This window comes from Pseudonaja textilis, chromosome 3, assembly GCF_049901715.1.
Source record: "Pseudonaja textilis isolate UNSWEBS1 chromosome 3, rPseTex1.2, whole genome shotgun sequence".
NCBI lineage: Eukaryota > Metazoa > Chordata > Lepidosauria > Squamata > Elapidae > Pseudonaja > Pseudonaja textilis.
Genome location: NC_141992.1, coordinates 36,053,363 through 36,067,763, shown reverse-complemented (window position 1 = coordinate 36,067,763; position 14,401 = coordinate 36,053,363). Strand labels below are relative to the sequence as shown.

At 35.0% G+C, this 14,401-nt stretch overlaps 1 protein-coding gene across 7 annotated transcripts in view; it reads left to right on the top strand.

Moving 5' to 3' along the window:
* PPP1R12B (protein phosphatase 1 regulatory subunit 12B) overlaps positions 1-14,401 on the top strand; it is a 105,629-nt gene that overhangs the window by 73,744 nt on the left and 17,484 nt on the right. For 5 of the 7 annotated variants that reach the window (XM_026713033.2, XM_026713031.2, XM_026713035.2 and 2 more), the window contains 5 exons: positions 6,925-6,941; positions 7,772-7,907; positions 10,459-10,563; positions 10,768-10,821; positions 13,312-13,362. In XM_026713033.2, the coding sequence (XP_026568818.1) occupies positions 6,925-6,941; positions 7,772-7,907; positions 10,459-10,563; positions 10,768-10,821; positions 13,312-13,362 (363 nt within the window). The remainder of the gene's footprint in view (positions 1-6,924; positions 6,942-7,771; positions 7,908-10,458; positions 10,564-10,767; positions 10,822-13,311; positions 13,363-14,401) is intronic. The other 2 variants (XM_087929280.1, XM_087929279.1) reach the window with 1 other exon arrangement.

Here is a 14,401-nt window from a genome sequence, read left to right as displayed (position 1 = left end):
GAGTAGCCATACAAACCCAGTAAGTAAGAAAATAACAGAATAAAAGTTGGAAGGAACCTTTGAGGTATTTTAGTCCAATCCACTGCTCAAGCAGGAAACTCTATATCATTTCAGACAAATGGTTGTCCAATATCTTCTTAAAAACCTCCAGTGATGGAGCATCTACAATTTCTGAAGGTAAACCATTAAATGTTCAACAGTCAGGTAATTTCTTCTTAGTTCTAGGTTGGTTCTCTCCTTGATTAGTTTCCATTCATTCTTTCTTGTTCTGCTTTCAGCTACTTTGGAGAATAGGTTGACCCTTCTTCTTTGCGGCAGCACTTTAGATATTGGAACACTACTATCATGTCATCCCTTGTCCTTCTTTTCATTAAACTAGATACACCCTATTCCTGTTCTTCATATGTGTTAGCCTCCAGTACCCTAATCATCTTTATTGATCTTTTCTGCAACCTTTCTAGTCTCAATATCTATTTTGTATTGTGTTGACCAAGACTGGACGCAGTACTACACCAACTTTGAAATGTAACTTTTCCAGTGTTTAATTGTGGCTCATGCATTAAACATGTAGATTGCACAAACAGAAATCTAATATATGAAAACTAAAGTTAAGTAGAAATATTCATGTATCCTTTTCTTTAATGTTCAGCATAGCATTTTCCCGGAAGTGTAGGGTTTGCTTTTTTTGCAAATCAACTAAGTGCTGATCTATTTGTGACAGGAATTGACTTGCTACCTGAACCTTAACTCATAGTTTAGGTACAAAAGCCAGCCAAGTATTAAATCATAGGTTTAGGTATGAAAGCCAGCTGGATGACTTTAACCCAAAGTCACCCAGCTAACTTTCATACCTAAGGTAGAATTTTAACTCACATTCTCCTAGTTTCTAGCTTAGTACCTTAACCACTAAACCAATCTGGCTCTCAAAATGTTTGTGAACATTTAAGAATCATTAATGAGAACTTGTCTTATTCTTATAATTTACTTTGTATTAAGTGTTTACTTTCTATGACCACTGTTCCAGTTAGTGGTGAAAAGTTTAAACAGTAAATATCTTCCATACATAATAGTCATTTTTCAATAGCCACCTTATGCTATACTTAACTATATTCCATTTTTACTCTTGAAATGATAGAACAATGCTAGAACTTGTTTGTTATTTTAAAATTGGTCATCTTCTCTTTTTTTCTTATACAAATCCACATTCATAAATATGGTACATTATTGATGTTAAAAACACTTTATATTACTTCAATAAATACCGTATTAGAATTATATGAACAGCTGTTCTGTGTGAAATAAAAGACCTGCCTGTTCCTGTGCCTAATCATTTGCACAAGGGAAGGTCAGATGTAAGACACAATAGCAACAATACCAATAACGTTAATCGAAGGCATATATTGAATGCAGTTTCATTTCTAGAAGATGTTAACTACAAAAATCAAGAAGTAAGAGAAGACCTTTAAGGCTTCCTTCCCTTAATCTGTTTAAGAAAACAGATTCCAGCCACTCAGAATTTGAAAAATACTCATATTGTGCCTAGTCCTTCATAGTTATTAGAGTTCAACTGTGAACAGAAAAATAATCTTCAGGTCAGGGCTATAATGCATAGCCCTTTCTTTGAAAGCAAATATGAAACAACATAATAAAGAGTTCAGCTGTATGATTGCTAATCATAACATCTGACAACATTTTCCAGCTTTTTCAGTAAAAACATTCTTTTTGGCTTCAGAAGAGAGAATAAAGACTAAATAAACTAGAACTAATTAAGGAAGCGAACTAGGCTCCATTAATCGAAATTTCTTTTGCTGTATATTTTTATATGCTTATCCTATCCTCAGGGAACGATTTCCAGGTGTGGGCAGCAATTTGGGTGTTGTCTATTTTGCATTTCTCGGATGTTAACACTAAATAGCATTTAAGGGAGAAGGCCCAGTTTTCATAGCATGTATGCTCATTGAATTCAGACCCCCAGGAGAATAAAATGGGAAAAATAAGCACAGCTATAACATTGTTATATAAATTTAGATGGTCTTATTCATCAGATTTGAATCTGATTACCTAGTTATTTATAAGATGTTAAATCCAAATTGGGCTTGATTTATTGGGATTTAAAACTATTAGTTAATTAAGTGCCAATAGAAGTTAAAATTATATAATAAATCATATACTATCACCAGCATAATCATTTGTAGTAAAAGGTGAATCTTAGCAAGAAAATATGAGTTGGAAAACCTCAAAGAAGGAACAATTGTGCATAATTATGTTAACAATCATGTACTTAATTGTTCCTTCCTTGATGTTTTCCAATTCATATTTTTCTAAGATTTTTTATTACTAATAACAGAATATTGTAGAAAAGTTATGACATATTTCATGTTTTTTCATTTTTAACTGAAAAGTGTTGAATTAGAAAATAATTTCCTAATAGCAATAGAAATTGCACATTAATAGTAAAATAAGAATATGCTTAAATCATCCTTTTGCCTTTCGAGTTTTTCAAGGCTTTTTAAAGTAACACACTAAATTACTGCTTTACTTAAATTACTTAAAATGCATTTAGCGTACACACAAAAATATAACAAGAACTTGAGAAAAAGCAGGTCAGCTTGAAAATGGTGTTTCTCAAATATGGTAGCTTTGACATATGGATTTCAATTCCCAGTATGCTGCTGGCAAATTCTAGGCAATTTCAACTCTAACATAAATGAGTATGCTATTTCTGCATTGGAGCACGATACTTGGGCACAATATTTAGAACACTATGATATAAAAGAAATTCTGCTACAGAGTTTAAAATATTTTTGTAATCTTTGAACCCAGCTGTTGGAAATTGTACTGGAAATATAAATATTAGAGTTTTCTCCTTTCCCTGTTCCTTTTTTGGATTAAGTACTGGTAACCGAAGTAAATAATTGAAGCCAATTTAATGACTTTTTTTCTTCATGGAGGGGGAATAAATGGCTATTTATGTCCTAGTTCCCCATTTCAAAATTGCATTCTTGTAAAAATTTCAAGAACATGCTTTTAATTACACATATGCCATCTGTGAATGCTTTTGAATTTTAAAAGTAAGTTTGTAATGTTCCATAATCCTACACATATCTACAATCAAAACAGTATGTTTTTCCTGGCTCTTTACAATCCCTTTGTTGTCAACATTGCAGAATAATTTCCAGTATCTAGTCCTGTTCCTTTTTATTAAAAACAGAAATAAAGGAAGCACAATGAAAGTAAAAAACACATAGCAATGCAGTTTCATTTGTTCAGTTTTCTTTATTTCACTACTGCCACAAGCTCACAGTTGGGTCAGCCAGAAAGAGTTTGGGAAAATTCTCTCAGGGGCTCTTCTTAGTATTCTGTAGATTGGCTGAGTTACTGCTTTTAAACTGTTGCTTCTCTTTTGGTTTTGCGGCAGCTTTCTATACAGGAAACAAAATATAAACTCTCGGTTATTAGCTAAGTGTTTGACACATTTGCTCTCTTTGTTTCCTGCATCTACTCTTACAGAGAGATGTGGAAGCCACTAATGTACAAAGAAATACATATTGTTTCTGTTATGCTATGGTCTGATTTGCAAGGTTCCCTTTCAACTCTATTAATAGCCTAAATACAGAGAGAGCTGTACCAATTACAGTTTGTGGACCATCATCAATGGTAGACTTCTATAATTATAGCAGCCTTATGTCATTATCTAACCTACTGAATAAAGGTCCCAGGCTAACAACTGGAAGAGTGTGACTTCTAGTTCCACTTATGCATGAAGCCAGGGTGACTTTGGGTCAGTCATTACCTCTTAGTCCTAGGAAGGAAGCAATGGTAAACCACTTCTGAAATTTTGTCAAGAAAACTTGTCCAAACATTTGTCAGAAATTACACTGATTTGAAGGTACCAAAACAAATAATGAAAAGTCTGTTTTCTTTACATAACATTCTAATTGCCATACCAAATTAATATTTGCTTTTTTTTTTCCTTTGAGAAAACCTGTAAGCAATTTTGCTGGCTATATCATGCAAGCTGCTCTGCAATTTTGGTTAAAATGCATCCCTTAACAATAGAGGTGGTATTCAGTAGGTTCTGACAGGTTCTGGAGAACCGATAGTGGAAGTTTTGAGTAGTTCGGAGAACCGGCAAATACCACCTCTGACTGGCCCCGATCCCATCTATTCTTTGCCTCCCGTTCCAACTGATCAGCTGGGTCTTCTTTGGTTGCCCTGCATAGGAGAACGGAGCTGGAAAGCCGGTTAGTGGTGTAGGGAGGGAATGGGGATTTTGCAGTATCCTTTCCCTGGAGTGGGGTGGGAATGGAGATTTTATAGTATCCTTCCCTTGCCATGCCCACCAAGCCATGCCCATAGAACAGTAGTAAAAAAATTTGAATCCCACCACTGCTTAACAATGCTGCATTAAATCAGGACTTGCTTTTTTAAAAAAAACAGCCTACAACACAGAAGCTCACTCTTGTCTCAGCTTTCGATTAAAAAAAAAATTGTTACGCATTTGTGGTTTATATGGGATGCAAACAAACCAAGTACTGGTAAGGATTATAAGAGCAGAAGAGGTTGGAGCTTTCCAATGGGTACTATAGGAAAGGTCAAATAATCTCCTGTGATGTACTTAGGTTTTTTATTCACTTGACTAACTTGGCAAAAGCGGAGTTATAATTCTTTCTGCTTCAGTGAAGATAATTCCTGAAAAGTCTGGTCAGCATTATACCCCTTGCTTTAAGAAATTATTTCATTCTGTTTGCTGTAACTGTACCATTCCCTGGTACTGATTTCTCTTTGTACTGTGTCTAAACTGTATTGTCATGTAATACTCAAAAAGTATTTAATTAAAATGTAAAACTGGACATATGTTTTCAGTAAGATTCTACTGGGGAAAGATGCCATATTTTCTATTCCTCAATCATGAAAGTTATAGATTATGCACACAAATATACTCACACACATTTTTTAACATTTATATTTGAATACATGTTATGCCTGAGAACAATATACCAATTTTGTCTACTAGAAATATTAATATTTTCCTCAATTTGTCTTTAAAATAGGAGATATACTGATAAAAGAATAAACAGGAAAGCTGTTGGAAATGCAGGGTTGTCTTCCTTTGAAGTAAATACAATCCTTGCAGTGTACCCCTCTTAAATAGATGAATGCTGCATATTTACACAGAGAAGATACTTCCTTCATAGCAATGTTATTAGAGAAAACTAGCCTGCCTCAGTACTTTGATTGGAATTGGGCTTCCTCTTTTGACAAATTTTCTGTTTGAAAGTATTCTAAGTAAAATCTCCACAGTGGTGCTTGATTGACGGTTACATGGTCCTATCCATACAATTTTATGTATAACAGAAATCATTTCCTGATGAATTCTTACAGGATGTTTTTTTTTTACTTTCCAGTGTAGTTAACAGCTAGAAATGAATTCTATTGTGGTCTCCCAACCAAGTCCTAACCAGCCTCAGTCCTGCTTAACTTGCAAGCCCAAACAAGGATGTTTAGATGCTATTGCTTTGTAGAATATAAGTACTTACACTGTAATACTTTAAGTGGATTATCTCCATATTTGACATATTTAGAAAAGCTTTCGTTAAAATTAATTTTATTTATTTTATTAAGTGTAGGTATGAATTTTCATATACTTCCATATTTCTCTATTTTTGGCAAAAGAAACTTTGGCCTATGATACATATCAAATAATGGTGAACTGTAGTAAGTTATTCTAAGCAGCAAAACTTTGTTAGAACCATTGTCAGGAAAATATCTAAATGTTGGATAATGAAATGTTGATGGCCAGAAAACCATTTGCTTGTTAAAATAAATATGACTTTTAAAATTGTCATAAAATGAGGTTTTACTTCTAAATAATTTACTTCATAAGTTTAAGTTATGGGTATGAAATTTAGAAAGCTAATGTGGCCTTGAATCCTAAAGCCTAGATTATCTAGTTTAATTTGGTTTCTAGGTTGCTCAGTTTGATTTGGAGCAGATTTTTCTTTAGTTTTAATTTTGTAGTATGTAAAGAAATTTTAAAAGTTCTGTTTCAGAGTTGAGAACAAATAACAGCAGCTGCACATCAGAATGTGATAAACATTACTTAGATTAATATTAACTGTAGTACATTTTCCATATAAAATAGAGAGCACGTGATTTGTTTAAGATTGATATTGAAAAAATAAAATCAAAGTAAATTCTGATTTTAAAAAGTTACAACATTAAAGAACTAATAGAAATAGAATCTCAGAATTAATCAGTAAAGATAAAATGCTGTTTTTCAGTTTATATAGTTAAATATCTCTGCATGTGCATAAAGATTTCTCCTGTAGATAAATGCTTACAGATTTTTCTGTAGTCATTTATATAATTAATGTGAAAACAAACACTTAGTTTGACAGTTATACTCTTTTGATAGAATTTTTTAAGGAAAAATATTTGGCATTAGATCTCCAGAAAGAATAGTGTACTTATCTGAATGTGAATATGTGTTTCATTCTTCTGTAGTAAATGACAAATGCCTAAATATAAGACTGTCTATGTTAATTAGTTATACTGTATAAGAATGAGTTTCAGCCTTTAAAAAGATCTTCAGTTAATACTGCACTTCTGCATTTATTTAATATAAATATGTTTCATATAAACACTTCCTTTAAAGTTCATGTTGATACTTTAGTATAACTAGAGTTATTGTGATGTTGCCAGAAATATCTGCTATTATTGCTATATTTAATAGATATATTTTAACTCTTAGACTGCAATATTTTTAAATAGTTCAAAGAGTTTCTAAATAAGTTCCAGAGTTATTGCCCTGCTCGATTTATGTTGTTTGTCATTTACTTTCATAATCGTCATATTTCCAACTATATTGCTAAAATTGTTATTGTTATTGCTAATCTGAGCTTCTTTTATCTCTGTTTACAGCATGAAAGACTCTCCAGGTAAGATTTTCAGAATTCATGCTTTTGTTAAAGCGTCTGTCTATCTATCTATCTGTCTGTCTGTCTGTCTGTCTGTCTATCTATCTATCTATCTATCTATCTATCTATCTATCTATCTATCTATCTATCTATTTTCCAAATAATTGCCTCTTCTTAACTGCTTGTGGAACTATAGAAAAGTCCTTGATTTACAACAGTTCATTTAGTGACCATTCAAAGTTACAACAACACTGAAAAAAGTGACTTATGATCATTTTCAAACTTATGATCTTTTTCACACTTCTGACCTTTGTAGCATCCCCATGATCATGTGATTAAAATTCAGATGCTTGGCAACTGACTCATACTTATGACCATTGCTGTGTCCTAAAGTAATGTGATCACCTTTTGCAACTTTTTGACAAGCAAAATTAATGGGGAAGCCAGATTCCCTTAACAACTGTGGCTTATCAGCTGAGGTGATTCACTTAACAACTGTGGCAAGAAAGGTTTTAAAATGAGGCAAAACTCACTCAACAAATATCTCACTCAACAACAGAAATTTTGAGCTCAGTTGTGGTCATAAGTTGAGGACTGTATTTATTTTCAAGACTACCATCTTTTATCTGAGCAGTATGGTCACCTGTCATCTTAATTCTGTCTTTCAAATATTATATTCTTCTGTCAGTTTTGAATGAACATTTCTTTCTTTCACTTCTATACCTGTTAGCTTACAGGCAAATATTTTTAGTAGTTTGTAATTCTTTTATCATTGTATTGGGGGTCTCTTCTATAAGATGTAAATGGTTTTGAAAGTGAACGAAGCTGCTTTAAACCATATCTAACTTCAGGCTAGATTCAGCAAGTTCAAGTACTGGCACTAGTGATACCTATGGTGATCGACCCTCAGGCCGCAGCAGTGCCTATACCAGAAGAGCTGCTCTCAGCAACAGAACAGAAGATGATAGTAGCAAGGATTATAAAAAGGTGGGCCATTGCTGAATTTTTTCTTCTCTTTTTCTTTCATTATTTCACTAGCCACATGCCAAAGGGATCAGGTACCATGGGAGGCAGGTGATAAAGAGATTTAAATAGAGAATCAGAGTTTTAAGAGCCTATGTTCCTCTTAACCTTTTCCAAAGCAAAATACAATATACACTGCTCAAAAAAAATAAAGGGAACACAAAAATAAGATCCTAGATCTGAATGAATGAAATATTCTCATTAAATACTTTGTTCATTACATAGTTGAATGTGCTGACAACAAAATCACACAAAAATTATCAATGGAAAACAAATTTAGCAAACCATGGAGGTCTGGATTTGGAGTTAGTTACACTCAAAATTAAAGTGGAAAAAAACACTACAGGCTGATCCAACTTTGATGTAATGTCCTTAAAATAAGTCAAAATGAGGCTAGTAGTGTGTGTGGCCTCCACGTGCCTGTATGACCTCCCTACAATGCTTGGGCATGCTCCTGATCAGGTGGCAGATGGTCTCCTGAGGGATCTCCTCCCACACCTGGACTAAAGCATCCCCCGACTCCTGGACAGTCTGTGGTGCAACGTGGCGTTGGTGGATTGAGCAAGACATGATGTCCCAGATGTGCTCAATTGGATTCAGGTCTGGGGAACGGGCTGGCCAGTCCATAGCATCAGTGCCTTCGTCTTGCAGGAACTGCTGACACACTCCATCCACATGAAGTCTAGCATTGTCTTGCATTAGGAGGAACCCAGGGCCAACCGCACCAGCGTATGGTCTCACAAGGGGTCTGAGGATCTCATCTCGGTACCTAATGGCAGTCAGGCTACCTCTGGTGAGCACATGGAGGGATGTGCAGCCCCCTAAAGAAATGCCACCCCACACCATTACTGACCCACTGTCAAACCGGTCGTGCTGGAGGATGTTGCAGGCAGCTGAACGTTCTCCACAGCGTCTCCAGACCCTGTCACTTCTGTCACTTGTGCTCAGTGTGAACCTGCTTTCATCTGTGAAGAGCACAGGGCGCCAGTGGCGAATTTGCCAATCTTGGTGTTCTCTGGCAAATGCCAAACATCCTGCACGGTGTTGGGCTGTAAGCACAAACCCCACCTGTGGATGTTGGGCCCTCATACCACCCTCATGGAGTCTGTTTCTGACTGTTTGAGCAGCCACATGCACATTTGTGGCCTGCTGGAGGTCATTTTGCAGGGCTCTGGCAGTGCTCCTCCTGTCCCTCCTTGCACAAAGGTGGAGGTAGCAGTCCTGATGCTGGGTTGTTGCCCTCCTACGGCCTCCTCCACGTCTCCTGATGTACTGGCCTGTCTCCTGGTAGTGCCTCCATGCTCTGGACACTACGCTGACAGACACAGCAAACCTTCTTGCCACAGCTCGCATTGATGTGCCATCCTAGATGAGCTGTACTACCTGAGCCACTTGTGTGGGTTGTAGACTCCGTCTCATGCTACCACTAGAGTGAAAGCACCGCCAGCATTCAAAAGTGACCAAACCATCAGCCAAAAAGCATAGGAACTGAGAAGTGGTCTGTGGTCACCACCTGCAGAACCACTCCTTTATTGGGGATGTCTTGCTAACTGCCTATGCTTTCCACCTGTTGTCTATTCCATTTGCACAACAGCATGTGAAATTGATTGTCAATCAGTGTTTCTACCTAAGTGGACAGTTTGATTTCACAGAAGTGTGATTGACTTGGAGTTACATTGTGTTGTTTAAGTGTTCCCTTTATTTTTTTGAGCAGTGTATTTAGCTTATCCACTTGGAGGTCTTTGGGAATTGTGAAAAGGATGTTTGCAAGCCATATCCAGCTCCCATGTTGAGCCCTTCTTTAAAACCCACTGTTTTCTTTTTATCAGTTAATACAAAGCAGTTTCGAATATAGCTGGAAATCATTGGAGAAGAAGCCAATGAAGTAATACAGATTTAAGGTCCCAATAAAAGACAAAAATAGAAATATATCAAGAAAACTGTGTTGAAGTCCAGCTTCAAACAAGCTTAATGAAGTGTTATACAAATAACTGTATTTGCATTCCTATGTTTGTCTTTTCCATGGAATTGTTGACTTTGATTCAGTTCCCTTTGTATGGAATGAAACATTAGTCTAAAATTTGAATATAACATGTAATTTTTTTAAAGAAGTTTCCAAGTTTGAGCATATATTTGAGCATGTATTTAGTTTACTTGGAGGATCAATACCAAAATGGTATATGAAATAATGTGCAAATAATCACTTTAAACTAAATTTTATCTGGTAACATTTAAAGTGTACTATGAAAAGTACTTTTAAGCCATGCTTTCATTCCACATGAACTAAAAGGATGTGCCTGGAGTGATGCAAGGTTCTCATGAAATTATGCAGTTACCTGAAGATGTTGGCTGAAAATTAATTGAGCTGCAGTAAAACTTGCTGTTCTAAAGGATCTGAAATAGCAAGTCTTGCAAATCATCATTCTCCAGTATGTCACCACTGATTGTTCAGTAGATGGAATATTATCCAATACTGAGGTATAATTCCACTTTTGTTTTTGTTTGTTCTGTTTAGCTCTATGAGAGTGCCCTGTCTGAAAATCAGAAACTGAAATCTAAACTGCAAGATGCCCAGTCAGAACTCACAGATGTTAAGTCAAAAATGGACAAACTAACTCAGGTGAAGAAACTGAGGGAAATCAAGGATGTACTGAAAAAAAAAGGTTTATTATTGTTGATAAGAGAATTAATAGTAGCTGAAAAAACACAGAGTGCAATAATCTATGTATGCTCTGGATTTCTAATAAATACTTGATTGTTGTTTTAAACAATAGGAATAATTATTACTTTCTAATGAAGTGTTTTGTTTGTTTGTTTTAAATAGCAGAAACAGGAGAAAACTTCAGATCGTTCAAGTATGCTCGAGATAGAAAAAAGGGTATGTCTTTATGGGTTGTCAGAAGCTACTTGGATTGTATAAATATTTTGAAAACCAAACAGCAAAACAGAAAGATTATTCTTTTCCTAGCAAAAGATTCCAAAAACATCCAACTATTTTTGGATAATATCTGGCTCCTGTAGTTATTTATTGAATTCTCCAAATTTTCTCTTAAGCTATTTGGCTCCTCTCTGTAAACTGTCTGGAAATGAAGACAGCTTAAGAAATTGGTTTCTGGATTTCAGTCCTTTGTTCTATGTTGACAACATGGTGTTCTGTCCCATTTTATGGAAGCATCTGCTACCAACTCATCCTTCTATTCTCCCTTCCTATATGGTGTGACCAATAGTGGAGAAGGAAAGGAGGGACCATTTTTCCATTCTTGCCACTTGACTAGAAGGGGAAACTGGTAGAGCCCTAATAAATTTCACCTTGTCCAGAAAAGGTGGCGAAGGAAAAATCTATCATTTCTTTAGCCAATTGGTGAACTTGTAAAAAAAAAAAAGTTTCAGCTTTTCACTGATACACCAGTTAAATTGTTAAAGAAAAGGTCCAGAGTATCACCAGTCGATCAACCTGACTCATTCTTTTCTTTGGCTCCTTTTCTACCCTTATTCATAATTGCTAAGGATTTAGACATAAATCCTAAAGCAGATGAATAGAGTAGAACTAAGGAAAAGATCAGGTAGAATAAAATTAAGGGTGGAAAAAATCTCATATTCCTATCAGTGGTGAATTCATTTTTTTTTACTACCCTTTCTGTGGGCATGTCTTGTTGGATGTGGCAGGGGAAGGAGACTGTAAAATTTCCAGTCAGAGGTGGTATTTACTGGTTCTCCAAACTACTCAAAATTTCCACTACTAGTTCTCCAGAACTGATCAGAACCTGCTGAATACCACCTCTGGTTCCTACCTTCTGGGGAGGTGGGGAGGTAGCCCAGGGCAACATGGAGGATGTATCCATTGTCTAGATCCTGCCTCAGACACAGTAGCTAATTGGAGTGGAGGTGATTGTGTGCAATGAAGTGAAATTCAACAAATGAGTTTGACAATACTGCTTATAGCAACAAAAGATGCAGTATGCTACTTGTCATCGAATAGATGGTACGAAGGCTGGATATTGCTTTCCTAATCGGTTTGGGGTGGTGAAGAATAGGGCCTGCCCACAAAAAATAATAGTCGATACTTATGTTTAGACAATAAGCTCTCAGGCTAGCTTACCAATATTTTTATTAACTTTAAAGCACTTTATTTTTTAAAGAGTTCATTAAAACTGCCTGGATTTTGCAGTATGATAAATCTAATACTATATATGACTTAGACATAGCTCTCATTATATGGCAGTTAATGCTATATAATAAATAGAGTATTTATTGATTTCATTTTGATTTTGAAAACCTGAAGTAAGAATAATTTGTTGTTTCAAAATTGTTAAAAATATATTGAAGTACAACGTTAATATCTGATATTCCAATTACTTGAAAGGATTACTTTTGGGGATAATAGTTTGAAAAAACTTTTTCAACATACAGGTAGTCCTCCTTTAACAACTATTTAACAACAGCTCTGAAAATTTCAGTTATCGCCTGAATTAGAAAATTATAACCATCACTCCCTTCCCAGTTACATGATCACAATTTGACTGTTTGGCATTTACAACCAATTGCAGTATCCCACGGACACGTGAACACAATTTCTGATATATATTTTTTTGCCAATTTTTGTTGCTTAAGCTGGATTTGCATCCTGGTGACTCGACTTATGACCAGAATTGCTTGTCCTAATTGTGGTAGTAAATCAAGAACTATCTGTTGTTCAGATCAAAAGTTAAACATATGCTTAATATATGTTACATAATCATTATCAAGCCTAATCAGTAGCAAAATTCTGTTTCTTCCAAGGCCTGTCAGTACACAAGACTTTTAATAGTCTTGTAGTGTGCCTAATATCCAATCTTACCAAAACGACATGAAAAACTCTATGGGCCATAAATTAATTCTATCCACCTTTCTTTTTTGCTGCTATTCTCTGAAAAAAAAAAAAAAAGATGGATGTTGGTTCTTTGGTCTATCACTGGTTTTGGTATTGTTTATTATGGAATGATATCTCCACTGCATAGCTCCCATTATTTAAATAAAATATCTAGTTGTTTGGGGCAAGAATTTGGCCCTTTGCAGTGTTGTTTTTGTTATCTAAGTACAAAAAACTATCTGTCAGTGAGGTGTGGAAATTTGATTTGGTCTAGGTGTGCAGTTATGTGAAGAAACAAATAGAATCAAAAATTGAAAGAATACAGCTACTGTGTCTGTTCAAAGTTGGGGTTGAAAGAAACAAGAAAGGATAATGCGAATAAGAGTTAAGAAAGGGGTATTATATGGTACAGAGGATTTTTGCCTTGGAGTAGGACTATATTGTGTTTGAAAATCCTTAAGCCTATGTGATTTCTTTTTCAAATGAAAGATGATCACTATGAACATATTTCCTGAACAGGAAAAACGAGCCCTTGAACGGAAGCTTTCTGAAATGGAAGAAGAGATGAAGGTATGAAAATGGATCATTTATTTGCCATCTTCTAAATCCAGCAGCATCTTTTAAATTGCCATGTAGGAATAGTATTAATCATAATTAAAATCTTATTCAAATCTTCTGACTAAATTCACTCATTCAAAATAGCAGTGCTAGCTAACTGGTATCCTTATGCTTTTCTGGTTGAGTTGAAAGCATTTTCTAATATTTTTCTTCCAAATTTTGGTGCAATCTATTCTGCAGCATTTTTATCAAAACATCGTTATCTGTGCCTATATTGTCTTTAAACTTGGCTACTGAGGATTTCCTTCCAATCCTTTCTATTACTGGCCTACAGATTCAACTGAATGTTAATTAAAAGTTGAAACAGTATTTTACTTGTAAAAGATTTTCTTGTAATTTTGTATTTTACTCTTTCTTATTACATCCCTTGCTCAAATGCCTTGCCTTTGGATATACCTGAATTCTTATGATTTATAAGAATGAAGCTTTAATTCCTATTGATTGATTCTTTTAATATGAAGCACTGGGAAGGAGATCAGTTCATATTATCAAAATTGCTTTCCATATTCTAGTGGAAAAGTGTTCCCTGGGAAGGCAGTAGTTCTGCTACTTGTAGAGTTATAAATATGTATACATTTAAGAAATAAATACATAAATAAACAAGAAGCTGTTTCCAAAAACCAACAGTAGATGAAAGATTAAAATAAGCTTTAAATATAACTGTTTTAAGCATATGTATTCAAAAGAGTTCTAAGAATTGCAGCTTAAAGGCAAGACTGTAGTGGTGTTACATGGTAAAGGAAAACTGTTTTTCAATTTTAATTCCATTAAATATGAACAATCATTTTTGTGTATTTTGAAATATAGAAAAGTTACTAAATAATGTTGTGTGGTTTCTGCACCTATATTAATGTTTCCCAATCCTGGCAATTTTCGGAAGTATGACCTTCCACTCCCAGTATTCTTAACAATGGCCATGCTGACAGGCAAACTCTGGGTACTAAAGGCCACACATCAGAAAATTGCTACTACACTTGGGAAACATCGACTT